A 24,364-nucleotide genomic window follows, 5' to 3' on the forward strand; every position below is an offset into this window, starting at 1 on the left:
ACCTTCTTCCAAGTTTGAGGTCTTGGTAGAGCTGGACAATTTTAAAACCTTCAATAATATTTACCTATATTTACAAGTATTCTAAAGTTTGTAAGTCGATGGATGCAGGTACTGCATCTTAAGCAACAGCTTAGCTCATCTTTAACCATCATCAGTTTGACTTACCTGTAAAGATACCTCATTATTAAAGCAAAAAAAATTATTACGTCAACCTTACTATCTTTAAATTATTTCTGGTAAATATTTCCAAGTAAGAAAGTCACTTTCTTGTTGTTATGGTCTGTCCAACCATGTTTAACCCTTTAAAAAGGCAACCACTGAAACTAACTTAGAATGCACATGAAGGCAATTGACATTTGAGAGAACTAACAGATTCTCAGTGCTTTGTAGTCAACTTAATTGGGACAACTCTAGCTTTTTAAATATTTTTAAAAAACGCCACCAGCAATGTTAAACATACAAGTTAAAGCCAGAAAACTAGAGCAGTATTCAAACGCTGAATGTACAGTATATAAAGAATGGCATTTTATTAGGGACAGCCAATAATGTCCACAATGCGTTTCTTATTTGACTATCAATACTGAAAGAAAAATGGCAATATGCATAGCTTTGTGAAACTGCTTTAAAAATCTAGGGGATGGCAATCTTTTAGACAACTGCATGTTTATAGAACAAGATTCACACATTTTATGTGTAAACATTACACCAAGTATTTGAATACAAAAGTGTTTATTTTATAAACTTTATATTTAAAATAGAATTTTAATCTGTCTACTCACAAAACCTATTTTAAAACATGATACATTTCTCTCTCTAGCTTATTTGATGTTACTCTTTTACAAACAATACTCAATTTGTAATTGTTTTATATTAAGAACCTGTAACTAAATGAAATTTGTATTTTATCAGAAAACATTTCCCTTTAATCTTAAAGTGCTTTTTGTTTTTTAAATGAAGGCACCAACAAGAACTACTTTCAGATGGTACAGAATTTCTTATTTCTTGAAGATTCTGTGGTTGACCACTTCTTCATTAGTTACCTGCAGCAAGACACCTTCCTGCCAAAGGAAAAAAAAAGTATCTGAAGAAGTTTATCATGTTTGTCCAAAGAACCTAAACAACTTCAGTGGTGGTCTTAGGATCAAAGAAGACTCACTGGTGCATACAGTAGAATATGCCCTGATTATCACATTCCTGAAAAGGCAATAAAGCCAGGCAAATCAAACTCTGATGACATCTAAGAAAAGAATTTCAGCAGCCAACCTACATCTCTCCTATAAGGTAGGGGATTGGGAAAGAATTACCATATTTAAACCCAAATATTTAGTACTGGATACATACAGGATTTATAATGTAGACACTTTATTCATTAAAAGTATAAACTACCATCTGGAACAGTTTCAACCATTTTACCCTACCTTCTCCTGAGCCTGATCCTGATAAGGATATAAAACTAGAACAACCATATAACAGAAGAACAAAATGTCTTTATTTTTAATAAAAACCACTAGTTCACTCAAAATGCTTGATCCAAGAAACGTGAATACACAAGGGTGTAATGATGGGTAATTTCATGATTTATTGAACTTGCAGCCTAACTTTTACCTACCATTTTACTACCAACACCACTGAAGGAACCAAGAAAAGCTTTATTAATGATCACTTGGCTTGCGCCTCAGCTGTTGAAATGAAGCACTTTACAGTCTTTGTGGCAGCAGAATATACGTGTCCATGGTTCATAGCAATGCTAAAATTCCAGCAGGGAAAAAAATGATATGTTAAGCACCTGAATCTTCATAGAAGGGGAAGGGGGTGGGAAAGAAGGAAAAAAAGGGGGGAAAAACAACCAAAATAATTTAAGTAAATGACAGATTGGAAAACAGGGTTTATAAGATTATTCTCTTGAGTTTATAAATTGTTAAACTCAAATTTATAGCTATGTTAAACTACATGAGAACCACTATACTGAAAGACCATTGAAGAGTAGTATTAGTTTTATCTTTTGGGGAGGAAAATTAAGAAAGGAAAAGTAAATAAGATCTTACCTAAAGAAGTTTAACTGAAGCTTAGAACTATTTTGCTCTACACCCTCAGCTTTCGTTGTCATCCTTATAAACTACTGTAGTTAAAGCTTTGTAGAAACAGCGCAGTTTTTTAAGACTGGCTGAACTTAGTAGCCGTCAAGAGTTCTCTTGTACTAGACCTGTATCCCTGAAGAGTACCTCGCTGGGGTTATTTCCTTTCCTTGCATTGAAGAAGCAGCATCTAAAAGATCTAAAAAGGTGTTTCTCTTTGCAGAGATATCCCTTAAGTTATCTAGATAATTTAATCCTGATGAATTGCAGACAACACACTTATTATCTGACCAGCATTTATCTTACACAAATATAACAACAGCTTTGCAATGGACCTTAATTATACTACCCACTCCTTAACTTATTTAAAATAAAAAGTCTATAATTACACAATTTCCTTTAGAATTATTTTATTAAATCATAAATGTACAACAGCTTCTTAACTCTACACACGCACTTAAATTTTTTTAAAGGAAAAACGTTATGTCTTATTACACCATGATCCTGGCTAATAGCTTTTCAAAACTTTGAGAAAAATCTTAAAAAAGGTTTCACATGTCACCTGAAACTTACAAATTTAACATTATCAAAGAAGGAATGCTTCTACACTCTTACAAAGACCACTAGAAAGAAACAACAATTAAAAAGCTAAGAAACTGTCTCAAAGGCATTTTTTTTTTACAATCCTTCCTCCACAGTAAGGTAATGTTATTAAATAATCCAATCCATTCACAAAATGGCTCTCTGCATCTGCTCTGGTGTCTTCTGCCATATCACTGCATATTTATGCATGACTGAGATAAGAGTTTCCTTAACATTGTTATTTCGATAACCTGAAGCTGTTCTGTTACCTCTGGGCTCTCATCCTCTCCTATTTATACAGTGAAGCCTGTTTCAACAGAAGTAAAGAGTAAAAAAAAAATAGGTTATGAAATTATCCATCTAACCAGATTTTAAGGAAAGATAACATGATCCTAAAAAGCTTTTACTCCTGGCAGCTAGATCTCCCAAGACAATAATAATGTAAAACTCAAAAGCTACTTACCCATGGCAAGTAGGAAGAAGCTCAATATCGGCTTCTCCCTCCATAACCCCCACTTCCTCCACTGCCTCCAGGACCATAGTTTCCTAGAATTATTGAAACAGCAAAAGAAAGCAAACTTACTTCCATTTTCCATAATAAACCTAATACTACCTATATTTGATTTCTATTTTATAGACATACACTCCTCAAACCGTGCAATTCTTAACCTGTTACTTCTAGCTAACCTATTATTTGGGAGATTATCCAGACTCACAAAAAGTTTAATTTTGCCCTTACACACCTGAGAACATTTTACTGTGATTCCTTTAGAGGGTTGTCCACCACAATCAGTTGGAGTAGAGGATTAAAAATATATCAAGCACAAGATGCATTAAAAAAAAAGTTTGGTTCGACTACCGCAAACTTTCTCAAGACCTGAAATACGTTGAATAAGAATTCAGGATATTCACACTAAATTGGCTTTCAAAGACAGAACTCCTAGAACTTTATACAACTTGCAATGTGCTCAATTTTCTTTGGCTTTCTCTAGCCAAGGAAAGAGCCCTCCATCTGAAAGGTCTAACCTACTTTCCCAAATCCTAAATATTCTAAAACCACTGAATAACCCACCATTTCAGTTAACAGTTATAATGGAAGTGTTACACAAACTAGCAATGAGGTCTTCCATTCTTAAATCATGAGTGATTAAACACAAAAATTGTAGAATAAATTACCTCCACCATATGGTCCCCCCATGTTCCTGCTACCACCAAAGTTTCCACTCTTCATTGGACCATAGTTAGAGGGTTGCTGGTTATAATTTCCAAAATCATTGTAATTTCCACTTCCATAATTTCCTGTGAAAAAATTGGAATAGGTTTTGCATAATGATTTCCAAAATAACGTTGAAGCATTAAACCAGCAATACATGGTAAGCATATTTAGGACAAATCTCCCACAGAAACAATCATCAGAATAAATGCAAGACACCTATCTACAACTCTACATTTTAAGACAACTATTGACAACATTGAAACGAAAATCTCATGTGTTAAAAGTCATTAATTTCAATCCAAATTCCCACATAAAGGTTGCAGGTGAATTACCTCCTCCATAGTTGTCATAACCACCTCCGTAGCCCCCACCCTGGTTGCCATATCCAGGTCCTCCACCACCATATCCTCCTCTTCCTCCTCCATAACCAGGGCTACCTCCAAAATTGCCACCTATTATAAAATAAGCCTTTAAGTAATTACTTAATATTTTCAATGGCATTTGAACTGTCTTATCAAACCCATTTCCAGTTTTCCAAAACACATATTCTTATAAGCAAAATATTTGTTCTATGAAATCTCTTCCTTCATAGCCTCAAGGGCAGAGTAGTTACCTATCCTTGGTAAAAAGAAAAAAAAAAATTAGGGGCAGGGAACACCTGGTTCACAATCAACTGGATGAAACCTTTATGAATTACTGCAATGCCACAGCTCTCCCTTAAGAATAAAGACATTAAGGATTCTCTTGATATCCTGAAACATTTCTATTTCATGTAAGGATTGTGGGGGCAGACAAAAGGCATAGGTTAGCAGGATAAAAAAGCCTGACACACCCCTACTGGTCCAAAAGATAAGTTAGTTTCATAGGGTTTTTTTTCCCCCATGAATTCCCAGGTTTCTTAAAAATGTGCCCACTACACCCTTCTTCTGAGTAGAAATGGGGGGAGGACCAGAAATTAGCAAACTTGCACAAAATTAAAAAAAAAAAAGGTAAAGTCAAATTATTGAAACAGAAGAACTTGTCTTACTCCTAATACCAAATTAATATTTGGATTTTAAAGCAAAATTGAAATAGTTAAGACATAGGAATTACTTAGTCATGCTTAAGGATTATCAAAACCAGCAATTAGATCTATTACTAGGCTCAGTTTTTAATACAGCATTCTTATTAGGACTTGTGTCAGCAAGTATTAACTTTCCTGTACTCCAACAGAATATACATCTAAATTCACTACTTATTAAAGAAGAGTGGCTCACAACTTTAGCCGGGCCCCGAAATACAACTGTGCATTTTTAGGAAGGTCTTTAAGTGACTTTTCTTCTTACTAATTACCTTGGGGGGACTTATCTTGGTAAGGGACTATTTTAAGATATTCCAATTATCTTACATGTGTTTCCCTTTAGTGTTGACCATGATTCACAGCTATTGGTCTGTTTTCCAGGAAAATAGCATATAGAATACATCTGTATATAATCCTTTGCTTGAGGAACAATGGGATAGCATGACAGCACCTTTAAATTCTCTACTAAAATCCTCCCAAATGATTTTGCGACCTGTACTAACACAATAAGGAAAAACTCTTTCCATAAGATATACAACTAAGATGCAAATTACAAAGGAATAGCCAAGTAATTGAACCACTATGACCTAAACTCTACAAAAGATAAAACATCAAAATCTTAAAATTAATGTATACACTTAATTAAACATGTAGCGCTTAAATCTTTTAAGGCACATAAACTAAAACACAGAAAAACTGACCTCCAGGTCCTCCTCCATACCCATTATAGCCATCCCCAAATCCACGGCCACTTCCATATCCATCTGTTAAAGACATAAAATCATCAAAAAATTACACCCTATTCACCCCAATTTCTTACCCTTTCTCTGCATTCTTTATTAATACCTCCAACTGAAATTAGGAACCACTCTTTGCGCTGTAATATTGTTACTACTTTATCCTTAAAATAGAAGTGTACATAATTAAATCTCACAAGGTAGTTGTCTCCTTTGGGGGCCCGGACTCAATTTTAAGAGATTCTGTTTATGTGCAAAATGACCTTGGATGGAGGCAGGAATAGTTTTTCTTTTGCCATCTGGTTACAGTAGTAATTCAATTATATCTTAAACCTAAGGACAAAAACCATTTAACTGATACAGACCTTTTAAAGTCTACACAAAGCCTTCACTTCCCATTCAGGAATACCCCCATTTTGGGGGGGGGGGGGAGGTTAGTCACAGTATCACTTAAAAAAAAAAAAAAAGAGAGACCACTCCAATCAATTCATTATCTTGGATTACAACTTATAAGATTAGGTTTTTAACCATCTCCTCTTACCTGGCCAATTCAAAATATCCCACACCAAAATACAATCTACTGAAGTGTTGAAATAATTCTTTAAAATAAGATTTTCTAAATCCAATTCAGCAAAGTTGAGTTTTTAATTGAGCATATAGTCACCATTCTTGCACTTAGAACTTGATCTTACCAGATCCTCCTCTAAAGTTACTTCCTGGTCCTGGTCCAAAATTTCCACCACCACCACGAGAATCTCCAAAACCAAAGTTGCCTGTAGTATAAATACCCACGTTAGTAACAAGTGTTAATTTGAATAGTTAAATGAATAATTAAATGAGTGTTAAAAATTACCTCCTCTTCCACTTCTAGAACTTTGGACTTCCTGCATTTCTTGTCTAGACAAAGCCTTTCTTACTTCTGCGTTATGACCATTGATGGTATGATATTTCTGCACTGCAATGAAAAATTTTCACTCCATTATGCCAACGTTCTTTACCAACAGGAAACTTGTATAATTCATCTTTTAATAGTTAACAAATCTAAAACTATGTAAAGAGCCACACATCTAAGTTTAGATACTTACACACAATCTTATCCACAGGATCATGATCATCAAAGGTAACAAAACCAAAGCCTCTTTTCTTTCCAGACTGCCTATCAGTAATTATCTCAATGGTATCAATCTTTCCATATTCCTCGAAATAATCTCTAAGATGGTGTTCCTCAGTATCTTCTTTAATTCCACCAACAAAGAGCTTCTTCACAGTTACATGAGCCCCTGGTTTTCCAGATTCCTGAAGTGATGGGGAGAAAAAAAATCATTTTAACAAAAGTAACCAAAACATGATTTAAGGCACACTCTCAGTACCACAGATGGTACCATCTTTGTGACATCTATACTATGATAAAATATCAGGTAAGACAGTAACTTATGACAATAACCCAGCTTTTTGATAACTATGTAAATCTAGGGAAAATCAGAGAGTAGAAAACCGACAACTTCAGCAAGATTCAAAACGTTCTTTCTCACCTCTCTTGCAACAGCACGTTTTGGCTCAACCACTCTCCCATCAATTGAATGAGGTCTTGCAGCCATAGCAGCATCAACCTCAGCCATGGATGAAAAGGTCACAAAACCAAATCCTCTTGATCTTTTGCTTGCAGGATCTCTCATAACCTTAAAACCAAGGGGGAAACTTTAGCATCTCATCTCACTACTTGTTATGAACTACGTATTTAAAAGACTTTACAGGTTTCACAATGAACACATTCAAATGATTTTCACAGTCATCTACTCATCATCTCATTAAGCCCAGTAGCCCAACAGTTTAAAGACTAGTATCTGGAAGTACTTTTGTATTTAACGTACCACACAGTCTGTAAGTTTTCCCCATTGTTCGTAGTAGTTCCTCAAACTTTCTTCTGTGGTTTCAAAGCTCAAGCCACCAATGAAGAGTTTACGGAACTGTTCCTTTTCTCTCTGCAAACGAAAACACCATTTCAATTTTTATTTACATTTCCTCTTTGTATGCAGGAAATTAAATTCTTAAATATGAGGTGACCTGCTGGCAGAGTACCTTTTTCCTCTCCAAAGGAACAGTTTCTAAAGTTTTCTGGGGGGAAAAAAAAAACTTACATCAAATTTAAACCATATGTTAAACTGCATATTAGTTGTGTTACACCAAAAAAATTGCCCCAGTTGATCTACACAAGTTTCAAAATCATTAATGCTTGATCTAAATTTACTCGACATTATTTTGAATAAATTTAACATCCCTTTATCAAACTTTCGGAAGAGAGGAACAAACCTAGTCATTGGTCACTGAAGGTTTAAATGACTTTTATAAAAAGCTGCAGTCCTATTACTCAAAACTAAGAACTGGCTTTTAAATACGCATTATAAACATACGGTTTAACATTAAAACTGTTGCTTTACTTATAGCGTGTAATTTACCATATCAGGATTCAGTGTCTTAACAGTGACATTTACTTTCCCTTTATTGCTCCCTCTGGCGGTGATTCTATTGTATCTCAATTAAAAAAAAAAACCGCTAAGAAAAACCATTCTTTCCCTTCATACCCCACTCTCTCCATGATGAAAACTTTTATCAATGTATATACCAAAATATCTATATAAAATCTGCCTTTTTTCTGACCATGGAACAAAAGTTTTTATGACCAACAGTGGGTATTTGGAGCTTTAAAAATTTAACATACCTGCTTTTTGGTAGGCGCTTAGATTTGGTATTTACAGAACACAGATCATTACACTAAACTATAAAATGCAGTAAAATGTTTGCTATAATCAAAAACCGTTAAACTTTAAATGCTCACTGCTAACTACTTAGTAGTTCTGTACAATTTACACTTCATTGAAGAAGAAACTCCCCCCTCAAAAACTCAGGTGTACTGGCCTTAAAGGCCATCTGGCAAACTACACAGCACAAATGTCTCTGATTTTACAAGTGTGTGTGTGGGAAACCTGGGCTGAAAAATTTTAAGCCCTATAAACCACCAAGCAAATACATCAACAGCCCTATATTTTCAGCTGTCATTAAAAGAAAAAATGGGTTGCTACACTTTCACATACCTAGGTTAAAAATTTTAAATATTCAGATACCACAACAAATTATAACGTCTAGAAGCAACTAAGTGAGTGTATAATACAAATCAGAGGTCAAATATGACTTTCCATACAACAGAAAATAATTATCAGCAAATAGTATTACAGCTAACTCCGTTGTGATTTCTTCCTCTATGCATGAAAATTTCCCCAACAGCTCAAAAAATAACGTGATAAGCATTCAATTAGACTTCCCTGCACAGTTCCCAAAATCGTGAAAAATTTTAAAGGTCAAAAAAACCTATCAAACTCCTAAAACACTCAAAAATAGCCCGTTAAACGATTATCTGACATTGGTACTTAAAAGTAACTTATTTAATTAGCGTAACTTGGTCTTTTACAACCCAAATTACGCATTTTTTAAAAGCTGCACATTTACAATAATTTTTACACATCACTAACAAAAGGCAAAATTCATTACTTACCTCATTTTTTTTCCAAACTTACCCGATGTCCACTATCGATTACAAACAAAGTTATTTTATAAGTGTGCTTAAGGTCAAAGAAAATACCCAATCAGGCCCCGTTCGCTCGAGACCTTATTCTTATCAATGTAATCATCAACCATCATAGCAAACATAGATGAGAAAAGCAAATGACAAAGTTCAAATACATGGTGGCCCAGTCGTTTCTCGTAACGAAGGACTGAGCCACGTTTTAACCAAACTAAAGGAAAAAAAAATCATTTTTCACTTTCCTCTTTCATTTCTACCTTATCGCCAGTACCTCTAGTCTTAGGTAGTAAAGATTTTCCCAGGAAAAGTACTATTTAAAAACATAAATAAATCCTACAATTCAAAAGGAAATCCTTCAGGAAAATAAATTGTGAAACCGACACCCTCCCCCAAACCTCCTTCCCCACGGCCACCCACAATCGGTACTCACTTAATGGCTCCCAATTTTTATTTTTAAAGTTTCCTGTGACTCAACTAGCTTTTTAACCACCACAGACCCAGATAAAACCGTTACTCAGGAAAAAAAAAAAAAAAAAAACAAAAAACAGGGGTTGGAAGACGAAATGTTGTCTTTGTGGTACGGCTCGACTTAAAACTGGGCCCGACACCATGGGTGGCTTTACCTCCTCTTAAACAGGGCGAACCAGCCCCGGGGAACCGACTCCCCCACCCGCCCGCTCTTCGGTGTGGCTTCTGAACGCAATGGCGCCATTTCATCGAGGGGAAGGGAAAGAGCCTCTAACGAGGTGCGCAGGACTTTTAAAGATCCAAGCTCACAAAACACTCGTAATCCACCTCGAAACGGCATGAAAGTGGCCCGAAAAGAAAGAAAAATAGTTAACCACTTTAATTCTTCGATAAAAGAAGCAAAGTAGCAGAATCCAGAGGTTGAAAAGAAAAACGCTGCGAGGAAGGAATGGAATGAAAATGGCGGCCGCCAAATCCGGTTCCCGGGAGAGGGGAGGGGGGGAGGGGAAGCTCCGCAGCCTCCCTCAGGAGGAGCCGAAGCCCGCCGAAAAGCTCAAAACGCGGGGAGGCCGGGCCCCCCAAATCAGCGTGCTTTCAAGAGGGAGTCAGAATTCCCGCCTCCGCGCCCCACTTTTCGCCGAAGAAGGGCTGCGTCCGCCATGTGGAAGTTCCCCATCCCCCACCCCCAGCAAAGGGAAATGGCGCCGGCAGGCTAAGGGTGGGGAAGACGCTGTTCAATCAGGCCCCGGCCAGCGAACCCTCTCCAAAAACATCCTGAGGCGAACCGCTTTGGAAGCGGCCCAATTTCACCGCCGCTCTCCGGCGGAGGCGGGCGGCCGACTTCCACCGAGGCGCCAACGGCCTCGCCATGCCCTTTTCAATAACTCATTGATTTCAAACCCGTTACCTCCATCGCGGACTCAGTCGCTTCAGCCCGATTTCCCGCAGCCGAGCGAGATGAGAGAGATCTCCGCGGACGAACACGAACCGGACTCGTCCTGGCGCTGTAGTGAGAACTGCCGCTGCTCGAGAAACAACACCGCTAAGAGCACCTCCACACGGGACCCGGCGCTGCTGCTACTGCCGCTAGTGCCGCTGCCGCCGCTTTTCTAGAACCTTCCCCCCGACTAACGCGTCTTCCCCTACGTCAGGCCGTTGCGTAAACGCCCTAACCGCCGCCAATGGCGGGAACGCTCTACGCCCTCCTTACGCCAGCTACGTACTCCTCCCCCCCGGCAGCCAGTAGCGGTGCTTGACGTCACTTGCGCAAGTGCCCTCCGTGAATCGCGGAAGGCTCGAGTGCTGCGTATTTTTCTTTCAGGGAATTGGAGCCAGCCCCCGCCTTAGCGCAGAGCAGGTGAGAAACGGTCGCGCAGTTTGAAATTAACGCTGCCGGGAGGAGCCTAACGCACGGCCCTAAAGTCCTGCCCCCCTCAACCCGGGGGGTGGTCCCTACTGTTAAGCCTCCGATAATCCGCGCCGCTCCCCGCCCCCGGGTCTCCCGCCAGAACAATCTTTGTAGCCTCCCTCCGGGGACTTTCCTCCCCTAACCGCCCCCCCCCCGCCCCCCGCGCTCAGGACTGACTCGGCCCCTTCCGGAAACACCCGAAGCGACTTCTAGTCAACACGTCGTACTTCACGCTCCGCCGAGCTGACCCTGGCCAACGTCCCGGGGAGTAGACCCCTTCGGTTCGGGAGAGGTCTCTGGAGAGGGTGGCGCGAGGCGGCCTCTCCCCTCAGCTCCCGGCTGCCCCCGCCAAGTTTGTCTTCCCTCCCTCACCCCTAGCGTTCCGAGGCACCCGCTTCTGGGGGCGAGGAAGTGGGCGGAGCCCGGTTTTGGCGCCAGGCGCTGCTGCTGCCAAACAGAAACGCCTCCGTCTAGAAGATCGGCCACCGTCCTCGCCTCTGCTTCCCTCTCCCTCCCCTCCGGGGACCACCAGGCGCCACGCCGCGAACGGTAAGTGCCGCGCCGCCGCCTCCCACCTGCCCCCGGGCTCGGGTTCCCGGCGGGCGCGGCGCGCGGCCCCTCCCCCCGCCGGGCGCGCGCGCCCGCCCGCCCCGCCCCGCCCCTCGCGGCCGCCCGGCGTGGGCGGTGCCACCACCGCCTCCCCTCCCCCCTCCCTCCAGCGGCTGCCCGTCGCGCAGCGCCCCAGCCCCCTCCCCCTCGGATGTGGCTGGAGCTTGAGGCGCGCAGGGCCGGAGACGCCGCAGACCCGGGACCCGGAGCAGCTCGGAGGCGGTGAAGTCGGTGGCTTTCTTTCTCTCTCTGTCCCCTCGGTGGCGGTGCTTAAAATACCACCTGCGCCCCGGGGATTCCCCCGCACCCAGTTGCCTGCTTCCCGCCCTTCCCCGCCCGACCCCGAGTGGGGAGCCGGCGGGAAGCAGCGGGGAGGCGAGCGTCGACCCCGCGGCGGGCTTGGCGCTGGGCCTGCGCCCGGAGTTCGTGGGGGGGGGAGGGGGGGACCGAGACCGTCCTCGGAGGGCAGAGAGCCGCGGCGACAGCCTCCGTATTTCTAGACAAAGCGCATTTCCCTCTCCCCTCCCCCATCGGCGAGCTCGCTGAGGGGCCCTCCCCGCCGCGGCCGCGGGTCGGAGACTCGGGCCTCCTGCGAGGGCGGTGCGTTCCCCGCATCAGCGCGGCCCGCTGTCCCGGGGCTGCGGCGGCCGCTCCGTTACGTGGCTGCGGCCGGGTGGGGGAGACCGCGGGCCCGGTGGTGCAGTGCCCTTGAGCCCCCGGGCCGCGGCCTTTGTTTCTCCCCGCGGATGGGCTGACCACGAGGCCCGCGCTCCCGGGTGGGGGGGCGGGGGCCGGGCGTTCGGGCCTTGCTAAGCAGGGTGGGGCTTACGGGGCGCGGATAGAAGAGGTGGTTTGTTTTTTAAAAGTGGCACGAAATGGGACTGAAGCATCTCGGTATGTTTGTTTTTTCTTCCCCCTTTCTCAGTTTTTAAACTAGTGATTAGAAAGGGAGAGGGTTTTTAAGAAACCAAGTTGGGGTTATATAGGCGCCTCTTTGGATTGTTAAAAGGTCTAGAGGGAAAATTCACGAAAATTTGTCGCTGTGTTTGGATGATCATGTCGAATTTGAACCAAAATATTTGGCCTTTTTTTTTTTTTTTTTTTTTTTAGATGCTGGCTATGACTTAAGTGGGATTTAGATTGGAAACAATGTTTTTGCTATTTTTCCTTTTGTAAAACTGTCTCAGAAACCATTGTACCCAATAAGGTTTTCTAGACCCACTTGGTGAGAACACTGATGTATCAGCAAGCATAGATCACTAATAATGCAGGAACTCAAATTTACATCTCTGGATTTTGAGTACAAGTTTTACGGTATATGATACATAGGTGGGGGTTGGAATCCAAACAAAACTTGTGTTTAGCTACCTTTTTTCTGTCGTGCAAACTTCTATTTAACTGTCATGCATTTTTCTAGTAATAGCTCTTCAAGTCTGCAATAAAAAATGGCCTCCAATAAAACTACATTGGTAAGTTAATTAAAACCTAAAATATGTAAGGATCTAACTCCAATTTTTTTCCAAGATTATAACTTTGCATCTCTGTGGTTGAGATATTTACATCCACATGTATTTCCCAGTCCCCTTCCCCCCCCCCACCCCCTCCCCACCCCAGTGTTGTAATAAGGAGAGTTAGAGGCAAAAATGAAATCATTACTTAGAGATACTGCCTTGGCTTAATAGTGTCTTAATCCTTTTAAAGAAACCAAATCTTGAGAGGATAGCGCCATGAATTTTAGAGTGTTTTTGTCTTGAAATAAAAATAATCTTTTGCAACATGGAAGAAGGATTAGAAGCATAGGCATACAATGCTGTAGAGCCCTTGCTCGTTGGCATAACGGTCCCTAAATCACCCTATACTGAATTCTAGAGAAAAGTATTTTCAGTATTGCTAAGTTTAAAGAACAGGTGTCTTAAGACACCTAGATTAGGACAAAGGTCATTCAATCTTTGGAATTACTTTGCTTCATGTTCTATTTCAAACTTGATTATTCTAAAATACATAAATGCCTTAAATTCAAATCCTTGCAACTTTTTAAAATACAGAGTAAACAAAAATCATATATGTCCAGGAAGAAGAGAGGACTAGATCTGGATATTTTGAGCAATTTTTTCTCTCCACTTTCTTAAACCACAAGTTTGCATTTTTGCACTTCATTAAAAGTTCCATGAATGTGGAAAGACCTTTGTATGTTCAGCCATCAAGTTCAGACTTTTTTAAAACACTGTGAAAGAGTCACATAAAAATCACGAAATTCCAGACTTAATGGTTCTCACAGTGATTTTAACACATTTCATTAATAATTGCAATCCTGTTAAAGGTGAGTACTTACTATCTACATAAAGCAAAACCTTTGATTTGGGTTTGTATATTCTCCCCTTGAGTTTCACACAAAAAACACAGGTTTGGTTTTTAATTTTTGCTATCATTAGGTTTAGGTTGCACGTGTAACTCAAATATCTTGGGAAACATTGAAATAAGAAATACAGAGTCTGTGGCACAAACGATTGCCATCAAAGCATCAGTGGAAAACACAAAGCATTTTCTGTGCCCCCTCAGGATTGAACTGTCCTTCAAATTCCATAAGTGGTAAACCAGAGCGTAGATAGATAATTGAATTGGCTGTATGGTTACCTGTGGCCTTCAGGTATTGGAGGGAGAAGGAATTAGCTGTCCCTGAGGCTTTGAGGATTGAGGATGAATAGAGATACAGAAAACAAACATAGATGCTGCTTTTGCTTTGGCAAACAGTTCTGATAGTCCTCAGTGTCTGTTACATTCTTTGTTAAAGATTATAATTTAACAATTTTCAAAGTTTTTCTTAATCTAACTTTTCATTTTGAGAGATGAGATGTGTTAATTTAGGTGGGAAAGTGGGTGAGTTTTCTTTTGAAAAGAAAAGGGTGAGTAATTGTAACTTAGCTTATGAGTGTGACAGCAAATCCTTCATTTTTTGTGCCAAGGATTTTTTTTTTTTTTATCTTATTGGTGTTTGTTTTCACTTTCTGTGTTTTTGTTACCATCTTTATTAATCTCTTACCTTCATGAGCAGAGCTAATTTATCGTTTAGGATCAGTATCTAATAGGTCTTCATGTGCAACAGTTTTTCTTTTGGTACCATTCCTTGTACTGTATAGAAGCAAAAGCTCTGGTTGCAATATCCAAGTATCTTGACTAATAAAAATTACAAGAAAAAAAATTGTAAGGCCTGATTTGGAGATGATATCCAACAAAATCAGATGTTTACTTGGTTATATTAAATTCTAGATAATTTTAATTTTTTATGAGTATACACTTCGAAATACATAATATCTTTCTGCAGTCTTGAGGTATTGCTATTGTTGCTTTTCTGCTTGTATGCTGTATTGAGAGGTGATTTTAATGGCTAGGTAATTAAGTTTTTTTAATAGCACTCCTGAAATTATTTTAAAATTAAAATAACATTTGAGATTTTTCCACTTTTAGTCTCTTCTAATTAACAATTTCAGTTTTTTGTTTTATCTGCTTTCAGTTTTCATGAGTTAGTGGAAAGTCATGGTTTTAGCTTGGTCTTTTGGCTTTTCTTACAGTGTTACATAAAAAGAAAAAACCAAAAAACTGGTTTAAGCTGAATTTACAAAATTTAGACTCTTGACAAAAAAGGATATTCACATTAGAAAATTAAAATGATCCCGTATTTTGGCCTCTTCAAGAGACAGTATAAGTTTGTTCCGTGTGATCTATACAGAAATTATGGAACAATAGTAGTGTCCATTTTAACCTATTCATGGTCTCCTTAGTTGACTCTGCAATTGGTCTCAGGATTCTGAACTGTGTTTTCATTCTGCACTTAACCTCTTTCTGTATAATCGAGACTTTTAACATTGGTGTTTATACTGAGAAAGGGGGTTATTAGTGTTTGGGGCTGTAGTTTTAATGGAACTGTGGTTCACTAAATAAGCCCTATCATTAATATTTACTCTCATTGTATCATTCTCTAATACCTTCTACTTGTTTGTTGCTGTGTTGTAATTAAAACGAGTGCAAACTCCAGTACATGTGGTTTTGTACACTAGATAAGACATTAATTTAGAGAAAATAACAGTATTTTCTAGATCTTGTTTTTTACTGTATTATTTCAGCAAAGAGGGGTGGGTGATAGGTGTGAACTAAAATGGAATTAAATATTCCTTTTTTATTATCTGTTGATTTTTATCTTTTCAGAATGTGTCTGCCCTGGGATATAGAAGTAAAAATTATAGATGTCAAACGTAACAATAAAGTAAATGATTTAGCCTTAAAAATGTACTTAAAAGCTTAAAAAGAAAATGTTTCTTAAATCTCTCTTTTGTTTTATTTTAGCAAAAAATGGGAAAGAAACAGAATGGAAAGAGTAAAAAGGTAGAAGAGGCGGAGCCTGAAGAATTTGTGGTGGAAAAAGTACTGGACCGCCGTGTAGTGAATGGGAAGGTGGAGTATTTCCTGAAGTGGAAGGGATTTACAGAGTAAGAAACCTGGTGCTCTTATTATGTTTAACTACACACACTGACATTTAAAATTTGCTTTTAGTCAGGTTTTAAAAATCAGTTTCTTCATAGATTGGTTTACATATAAAGACATCTTTGATCCAGGGAAATTTGAAATCTGTTTAAAAAACAGGCACATACTTAGCCTGTAATTGTAACCAAGCAGATTTGAAATGAGTTGATTGCCTTGGAGTTAAAGTTATAGGAGTGCAGTTTACTATGTAATGCGTTTTATGTATTAATTAGAATATTTTATTGATCTTATTTTTTTAAATACAGAGGGCAATAAAAATATTGAAGCTATATATATATATATGTAAGGTAGACTGATGGGTGTTAGGAAAAAGTGCTTGTCATTCAGGACTTAACACTATGTACTTAAGGTTTACTGTGTCCTAATCTCTTTAGGAAGTGATGGGGGCATTTTTAAGCTCCTTAGTTCTTTTTATGTGTTCCTTGTTACTAATTGCTCTCCTACTTTTTATGTTAGTAGTATTGTGAATAACTCATGCAGAAATTCCTTTCTTAGACTTAACTTTTATAAATTGCTAAATCTACTTGGATTCTTCTGCTTTATACCATAAAACAGCAAGGCCCTGTGGTCTGTGACATACTGAAAATGGATAGCTAGAGACAGACAATAGTTTTCTGAGCATGGTGAAGATGGGGGAGCCTGCTAGTCAAATAATCAGGCTTCAAATATCTGTTACCTACTACTTGCCCCACCATTTACATTTAAAGCTGCCTCCATAGCATTTTGGGAATTACAAGTTGAGTGGAAGATTAAAGATTTATTTTATACTTCCAGTGTCCTTAGTTGAGCTTGAAAGTATGTAAGTTCATAGTTTGCCACTAGAAAAATGTCCTGCAGATAGCAGAACAAAGTCTGAACTATTTTAAAATTATATTTAACCAGTATTCCAAAGAATTGATTACCTTCACATGATAGGTTTTTTGTTGTTTGTTTTGGAATCTCATGAGACATTAAATGCTGTTTGTCTTTGTCCAGCCCATCAAAATGTTAAGAAACTTAGCTCTTTTTCTCCTTTCTCCCAAACTTAAGGCCATTTAGTTATGATAGAACCTACTATGTGCATTACAATGTGTTAGGTAATACACAAGTCTATAATGAGAGTAACGCTATAAAATGGAGGCTCTACTTCAACTCTTTGGTTCTCCTGTATCCTCTGATTTCAGGTTTGCCAGTTTTAGTGTCTCCACATTATCAAAACACCCCAGTTGTAACCAGAAGTTAACAGTATCTTTCTTTTTCAACATCTCTAAAATGATTAATTTCATTCTTTCTTGTTCTGTGAAGACTTTGATCAGAGCACAACACAAAGGTAGCAAGCCTAGGGGGTGCCTGGATGGCTCAGTCAATAAAGCATGCTATTCTTAATCTTGGGGTCGTGAGTTTGAGCTCCACATTGAGCATAGAGTTGTATTTTTTTTTTTTTTTTAAGTGCTTTTTCTCACTAGTGTAGGCTTACCTAACTTTCATATTTAGTAATTGATACTTGTTTACTTTCTGGTCCTTCTGAAAAACACATGAAAATGGCCATCTCAGCATTATATCAGGGGTTGCCAAACTTCTCTCTTAAATAATCATGTAGTAAATACTTTAGGCTTTGTGGGCTGAAGATCTCAAAATTACTCAACTCTGCACATGGTACAAAGGCAGCAGTAGACACTATGTTAAACAAATGAGCATGGCTGTGTTCTAATGGTATTTTGTTTATGGGACCTGAAATTCAAATTTCCTTTAATCATTTTGAGATTTTTTTCCCCAACCAATTAATGTAAAGAACATTCTTAGTTTATCCAACATACAAAAGCTGGATTTGACTTTTCAGTTGCCAGCCTCTGCTTTTTATCACTGCCCAATTTCAGCACCAGCAGAAATTGAAAATAACTGTCTCACATGAGAATTTTTGTGTTTTCAGACAGGGTGTTGGAGGTCCCAACTGGAGGCGTAGTCCACCTGGTCTGATAAAGTAATTTAGGGTGGGAATTGGGGATCCTCACTTTTAAAAAGCCTTTGCAGTGAAATTCTGAAGTGGGCTGTCTGTGTAACTTGGAAAAATATTTGCTGCAATTATTTTGCTAGAGTCAGGTACAGTTAACTTGGAAGTAATACAGTAGACTGCTGACTTATTGGAGTCTTATACAGGAAGTATAGGAAGATTCTCTCAAAAGAATATGGGGCTAGGGAGGAAATGGTAAGCATCTCCAATACGGCAGACTTTTTTCAGATATATTTTAAATGAATGTAGATGATGTCAATGAATCATATTTAATTGAATTTTTTTTTTTTAAACTGAACCCAGTGCTGACAATACTTGGGAACCTGAAGAAAATTTAGATTGTCCAGAGTTAATTGAAGCATTTCTTAATTCTCAAAAAGCTGGTAAAGAAAAAGATGGTACAAAAAGAAAATCTTTATCTGACAGTGAATCTGATGATAGCAAATCAAAGAAGAAAAGAGATGCTGTAAGTATAAAATACTGCCCAGCAGACTGGCTTTGTAAAAGGTTGATGGCTTGATGTTTAAAATACTTTTAAAATACTTTTAAAAATTCAGATAGTCTTAAAATCATTTAAAAGTTTTTTAAAAAATGTTTAATATTTAGGACAAAAAGGATAGGCATGATCTAGCCTGCATCATAGAAGTGTTCAGTAAGTGCTTAAACCACTTAAATTGTTGTGCTAGTGTTATTTTGAGTAGATTCATGGATTTGATCCTGATAAGACCCATTTCCTGTGATCCTGGATTGGCCTTCTTAAACACAATGAACGCAAAGATTAGATCATTGCAATCCCTTACAATACAGTAAAAACAATCCACATAGCACATCCTGATTATGCACTGTTAGTGGCATTGACCAACAGAACATACTCTCACATGTGCTCTTTGTTTTTTGTCAGAGTATTGCCAAACAACATTTTTATTTTGAAATATATAATTTTTGGTAATAGAAATTTTTTTCATGTTTTTGTGGTGTGAGTTGAGATAGCTGGTTCATTCACTACAGGAGTATTTTGATCCAGTCTTTGCTTCACGAATGTCTCCGTGGCTTTGGGCAAAACACATAACTCCTTGCTTATACTCTCAACTCCAAAACAGATAGTATTTACCATGTTTGCTGGCGATTTGGGAAAGGGTCTTGATTCTGAATTAAGAACTAAACCTAAAATACAGATTCATTGATAAGGTCTTTGGATTTAAAATTTGATCATTTGAAGTAGATGTCAAGTAGTTTATAGATAATCTGTTAAATCTTCATGGCAGGTCTGCTAAGATTATAGGTATTATCCCCATTTTCCAGATGAGAAGCAGAGAGGTTGACTACAAATTTGGTTCTGGATGCTTTAGCAGCCAAAGCGAAAAGGTAACAATGTTAAGAATCCATATGCATAAATTGAAAGTCAGCCATATATTCAACAGAAGTGCTATTTAATAACAGTAGTTACCCTACATTGAACCCTTACAATGTGCACAGCAGTGTTCTACATAACCTAATTTGCATTTTATGTACTATAAAGTGTCTTTGAGACCAATAGTAGTAGTATTTCTGTTTTATAGGTAATGAACCTGAAACCATAAAGAGATTAACTTGATTAACTTGCCCAAAGCCACACAGTAAAGGTTAGAGTCCTCATTCTAACCCAGGTAATCTGACTCCAGAACCTGGGATATTGACATAAAAAGTCTAGTAGGGAGAAGAGATTTATTAATCTAAGCAGTTCCCAAACTTTTTTGGTCTCAGAACCCCTTCAAAACTCTGGAGTGTTACTGAGAATCCCAGAGAACTTTTATTTGTATGTGTATGACCATCAATACTAATTATCAGAAATTAAATTTCTAAAATATCTGTGTAGTTGGTAAAGAATGACAAATTGCATTGAATGTTCATAACTTTTCATGAAAAATAAGAGTGGCATTTTGCATCTTTGCAAATCTTTTCAGTGTCTAGCTTAAGAGTTCTACTTCTGCATTTGATTTTCTGTCTTACATTGTTTGGTGAAGGCAAATGAAGATAATCTAAAGCCAAAGATAAATGAAAGGAGGGGACCTTGCAGATGAACAGACACCCATCAAAGGTCTCAGGGACCCCCGTTGGGTCCTCAGACATCAAAATTTAGAACCACTGGTTTATGCTAAGTATTTTTTAAGGTTTCTTATAATACACATTGATTACAATACTGATTAATCTGAGTTTTGAAGTTTTTATTTATTGCTATTGTATTTTGTGTGTGCTTTTAAAAATGTGGGTAATTTAAACTAATTCCTAAAAGTGATTTGAAATACTTTAAAGAATTTATCATTATTGATGAGTTAGCAGAAATAAAGGGATTAATTCTTTGTGTGCCTACCGAATTCTGTCTTTTGATATTTTAGGATAAAGAAAGGTATTTTTCTTGCCTTGAGATTCACAATATTTGTAGATAATCTGGATTTGTTTTTTCTTGCAAGGTTAATGGAAATTACAGTGTGTTTTAGTTCTAAATAAGGGTTCTTTCTCCTGTCCTTTCTTTTTCACTTTCATTTGAAAGCTATATTTCATGAAAACAAATTGAAAGTTGTTATTCATTTGTAATATGGAAAATGCGTGAAACATTTATGTAAATAGTCACTTAATGTCTTTTAATCAGGCTGATAAACCAAGAGGCTTTGCCAGAGGTCTTGATCCTGAACGAATAATTGGTGCCACAGACAGCAGTGGAGAATTAATGTTTCTCATGAAATGGTAAGTGTACAGATGATTGCTGTCCTTTTTTAAAAGTAAGAATAGATTTTTTTTTTACACTTGTAAAGCCTTTTCTAGAAAAGGTTTCATAGTTTTCATCATTAGAGAATATCAGCTGAAAAGACAATTCTAGTCCTTTGCTGTTTTCGTTTTTAAACCAAAGATTGGCCTGTTCTGAATAATGTAGTTTTATTGGAACACAGCCACAAGGATCACAAAACCCTTCTTGAAGCACTTTTTGATTAAATTATGATGATTTTTTATTTTTTAAGTGAGACATTCTCAGTTGACCAAAAACAGTTGAGACTTTTGACTAAACATTTTTTTTTTCCTCACAACAGGAAAGATTCAGATGAGGCAGACTTGGTGCTGGCAAAAGAGGCAAATATGAAGTGTCCTCAGATCGTAATTGCATTTTATGAAGAGAGACTAACTTGGCATTCTTGTCCAGAAGATGAAGCTCAATAATTGTTTGCGTTGCTTTTTATATATATTTATATATATATATAAAATCTGGGTCTTTGTTTTTTGGTTTATTAGTGTGAAGAAATAACATTCTAATGAAAATCAAGTTTGATATGTTTGTTTTGAAGTAGTATTGGGGGAGTTGTTGGGGTTTTTTGCATCTATAGCACTGGTTACTTTGAACAAATAAAAGCTTTCTGTAGTTGTTTCCTTTATCAGAAAAGAATATTTGAGACCATGGCATATTATCCCCCTGCATCAGAGAACACCTTTTCTAAATGTTGGGGGAAATCTTCATAGTTGTTACTCAGTCAGAATTTGTGTTTAACTCCTATATGCCTAAGGACCATTCTGGGTTTTTTGTTTATTTAGGGCTTTTTGTGTGTATACTTAAAAGTACATACATAAGTGGTTTTTTTTTCTTTTTGTTATTTTTGAAACATTCACCAAAACAAAAACAGCATTTTATAACCATGGATAAGGCCATGTTTCTGGGATGCTATCATTTTCAGCAACTTAAGAAATAAATCACTTAAAGTTACATTGAAATTTTTCCTGAAGCCTTAACCTTTCAAATTTTGTAATTAATTGGACAATTTAAATATATGTAGAGAGTTTAAATTGGACAATTTAAAAGCAGCCATATCAGAATCCATATCCCTAGTTACAGTCACATAAATGCAAGTTTATTTGCAAGATCCTTGAAAGGAAAATTTTAATCACCAACAACAACCTCCCCACCCAGAGGGCAAAACTAGACAAGTTTTGGTGTACTTTAATTAGGTAAGCAAAACTTAGTTAAATGGATATTTAAAGGTTCCTTCTAGTGAACCATTCCTTTTCAAGAAGTTGAAAACCCTTGTGTGCTGTATTGACTAAAAGGTCATGATTCATGGAGCGTCTAAGACTTCGTTCATGGGAACCTGATCATAACCAGGTGGTTAGAAATGTTTGCAATTTAGCACCTGCTGGAGTAAATGGGTGGACAGACTTCTATAATCCAAATTTTTGACCTGCATGTTTTTTCTTCACCCCAACTCATTCCTAACATGTAGGCTCAATCTTCTCAGTATTTGAACTACTGGTTCAGCAGAAACCAGGAAAAACGATAACTTTGTAGTCAGAATGTTATCCAACTGTATATTGTTTACTTTATTGTAAATACTGGTAAACAGTGGTCAATAAATAGTTTTATATTCCTTTATGTGATTAGACTTTTCTTTAAAATCTGTCTTTCTAGTGGGAGTAGAACCACCTTTGAGTCCTCTTCATGTTTATAAATAACACTAAAGCATTAGAATCCATATCTTAGATCTTTTGAGCTGAGCAGTTTCAAACTTATTAGAATATGTATTTCCACAAAAATGAGAATTAATTTCTTTGATGCCTGAGAGGAATCTGCTTCAATAAACTGAAATTTTAATACTTAGAATCTAGTTTGTTGAAACTGCCACCTGAAAAAAGTTACTCTGATAGGACTGGTCGGCTGTGATGGACACATTTCTACTAATTTTCCAAAACCCTTACAGAGAAATCATTTTGCAATATAAATATTTAATCATGTTGTATACCTGAAACTGATAGGTAATATACCAATTTATACCTCAATTTACAAAACTTTTAAAAAAGGAAATCTTACCTATACTAAGGTGTTTATTATTTATGTTTATGTACTGAGTATTGCTCTCAGCAATGGGTTCATAGATGGTACTGAACTCCCTGTTTGTACCAGAAATTGATGGCCCCTATATTAAACTTTAGTAAGGGCATTTCTGGAAACAATATTGTCCTCCTATTACTTGTATTGTCCCTTATTATGTTGTATGTTTCTTATTGTAAAAAATTGCATCAAGCTTAATGGCTTTAAACAACACATTTATTATCGGTTCTGGAGGTCAGAACTCTAATTTGTCTCACTGACCTGAAAAGGTATCCGCGGGACTGGTTCTTTCTCAAGGTTCTAGTGGCAAAATCTGTTTCCTTATCTTTTCAGTAGCACAGCTGGCTGCTGTTATGATGGTTCCCCAACTTAACCAACTGCTGTAGGTAGGTTATTTGTAGTTTTCTTGCTGTTAATGTAGTGAACATTCTTACATAAAATGTATAGTGGCCCTTAAATGGATAGATTTCAATATATTACTGAAGTTAAGCTTGCAGTGATTATTCTCCCCATTGGTCACCATTATCATATATACTCAGTGTACTATAATAATACTGATCTTACTTTTTTTCTTAGCCAGTCTGATGGTTTCATGTTTTAATTTGTCAGGTCTGTGATCTTTCTGAACTTTCTTTTCATGCTTTTAATGACTGTTTCTGTTTCCTCATCTATAAATTGCCAACTTCACAAACATTTTTAATTGGTAGGAGTTCTTGTAGTAAGAATATTAACACTTAATTTTGTGTTGCAAATATTTTTTCCCATTGTCTATATTTTGACATGATAAATGGTATCTTTTGTACCTTTTTAAAATTTTTATATGGTCAAGTCTTGTCAGTTTTTGCATCTTCTGGATTTCCTATCTTGTTTAAATATATTTCTCCCATCCTGAAGTTGAAGTTGTATGGATAGTCTTAAATTTTCCTCATTTTCATTGTCATTTTTATAGTAAGGTCTTTAACAGATTTTGTTAGATATTATTATGAAAATTTCTGATTTTTTTTTAACCCCAAGATGGACATCAATACCCCTGAAGAAGTGAAATGTGTAGGTAACAAAGTTTGCCTAATCCTATGGATCAAAGAAAACCATATGCCCCTACAAAAATGTTGGTCAGCATTTAAAACTAAAGTTTTTCAGGGCACCTGGGTGGCTCAGCCAGTTACACATCTGCTTTTGGCTCAGGTTATGATCCCAGGGTCCTGGGATAGAGTCCCATGTCGGGTTCCCTGCTCAGTAAGGAGTCTGCTT

The 24,364-nt window shown here is 37.8% G+C and overlaps 2 protein-coding genes across 13 annotated transcripts; one reads left to right on the forward strand and one right to left on the reverse strand.

Moving 5' to 3' along the window:
* Window positions 1-712: 712 nt before the first annotated feature.
* Window positions 713-10,867, reverse strand: HNRNPA2B1 (heterogeneous nuclear ribonucleoprotein A2/B1). Of its 6 annotated transcripts, XR_005369577.1 has the most exons (14): window positions 10,626-10,866; window positions 7,750-7,785; window positions 7,542-7,652; window positions 7,203-7,349; window positions 6,756-6,966; window positions 6,524-6,625; window positions 6,363-6,443; window positions 5,635-5,697; window positions 4,206-4,325; window positions 3,834-3,956; window positions 3,121-3,203; window positions 2,046-2,274; window positions 1,610-1,747; window positions 713-1,058 (listed from the first exon to the last, which is right to left on the reverse strand). XR_005369577.1 is itself a non-coding variant. In XM_038557147.1 (12 exons), the coding sequence occupies exons 1-11, from the start codon at window positions 10,629-10,631 to the stop codon at window positions 3,142-3,144; spliced, it is 1,062 nt and encodes a 353-aa protein (XP_038413075.1). In that variant the 5' UTR covers window positions 10,632-10,866; the 3' UTR covers window positions 713-1,058; window positions 3,121-3,141. The 6 variants fall into 6 exon arrangements, 4 of the variants coding, with proteins under 4 accessions (XP_038413075.1, XP_038413074.1, XP_038413077.1 ...); XR_005369576.1 differs by lacking the exon at window positions 2,046-2,274; XM_038557147.1 differs by lacking the exons at window positions 1,610-1,747; window positions 2,046-2,274.
* A 56-nt stretch (window positions 10,868-10,923) lies between these two features.
* Window positions 10,924-22,657, forward strand: CBX3 (chromobox 3). 7 transcript variants are annotated; one of them, XM_038557152.1, is made up of 8 exons: window positions 10,924-11,075; window positions 11,505-11,675; window positions 13,153-13,204; window positions 16,077-16,219; window positions 18,568-18,730; window positions 19,567-19,629; window positions 20,894-20,988; window positions 21,330-22,657. In XM_038557152.1, exons 3-8 carry the CDS (start codon window positions 13,181-13,183, stop codon window positions 21,454-21,456), a joined length of 615 nt encoding a protein of 204 aa, XP_038413080.1. In that variant the 5' UTR covers window positions 10,924-11,075; window positions 11,505-11,675; window positions 13,153-13,180; the 3' UTR covers window positions 21,457-22,657. The 7 variants fall into 7 exon arrangements, with proteins under 7 accessions (XP_038413080.1, XP_038413081.1, XP_038413083.1 ...); XM_038557153.1 differs by lacking the exon at window positions 10,924-11,075 and adding an exon at window positions 11,298-11,407; XM_038557154.1 differs by lacking the exon at window positions 10,924-11,075 and adding an exon at window positions 11,310-11,418.
* Window positions 22,658-24,364: the final 1,707 nt, after the last annotated feature.

This window comes from Canis lupus, chromosome 14 (assembly GCF_011100685.1).
Source record: "Canis lupus familiaris isolate Mischka breed German Shepherd chromosome 14, alternate assembly UU_Cfam_GSD_1.0, whole genome shotgun sequence".
NCBI classification, from domain to species: domain Eukaryota; kingdom Metazoa; phylum Chordata; class Mammalia; order Carnivora; family Canidae; genus Canis; species Canis lupus.

Coding starts and splice junctions, on each gene's coding strand:
- HNRNPA2B1 (XM_038557147.1), bottom strand. Junction 7,350..7,541: donor GAAAACTTACAGACTGTGTG/GTACGTTAAATA, acceptor CTTGGTTTTAAG/GTTATGAGAGATCCTGCAAG. Junction 4,326..5,634: donor GTATGGAGGAGGACCTGGAG/GTCAGTTTTTCT, acceptor ATTTTATAATAG/GTGGCAATTTTGGAGGTAGC.
- CBX3 (XM_038557152.1), top strand. CDS start 13,181: ATGGCCTCCAATAAAACTACATTG. Junction 13,205..16,076: donor CCTCCAATAAAACTACATTG/GTAAGTTAATTA, acceptor GTTTTATTTTAG/CAAAAAATGGGAAAGAAACA. Junction 16,220..18,567: donor AAGTGGAAGGGATTTACAGA/GTAAGAAACCTG, acceptor AACTGAACCCAG/TGCTGACAATACTTGGGAAC.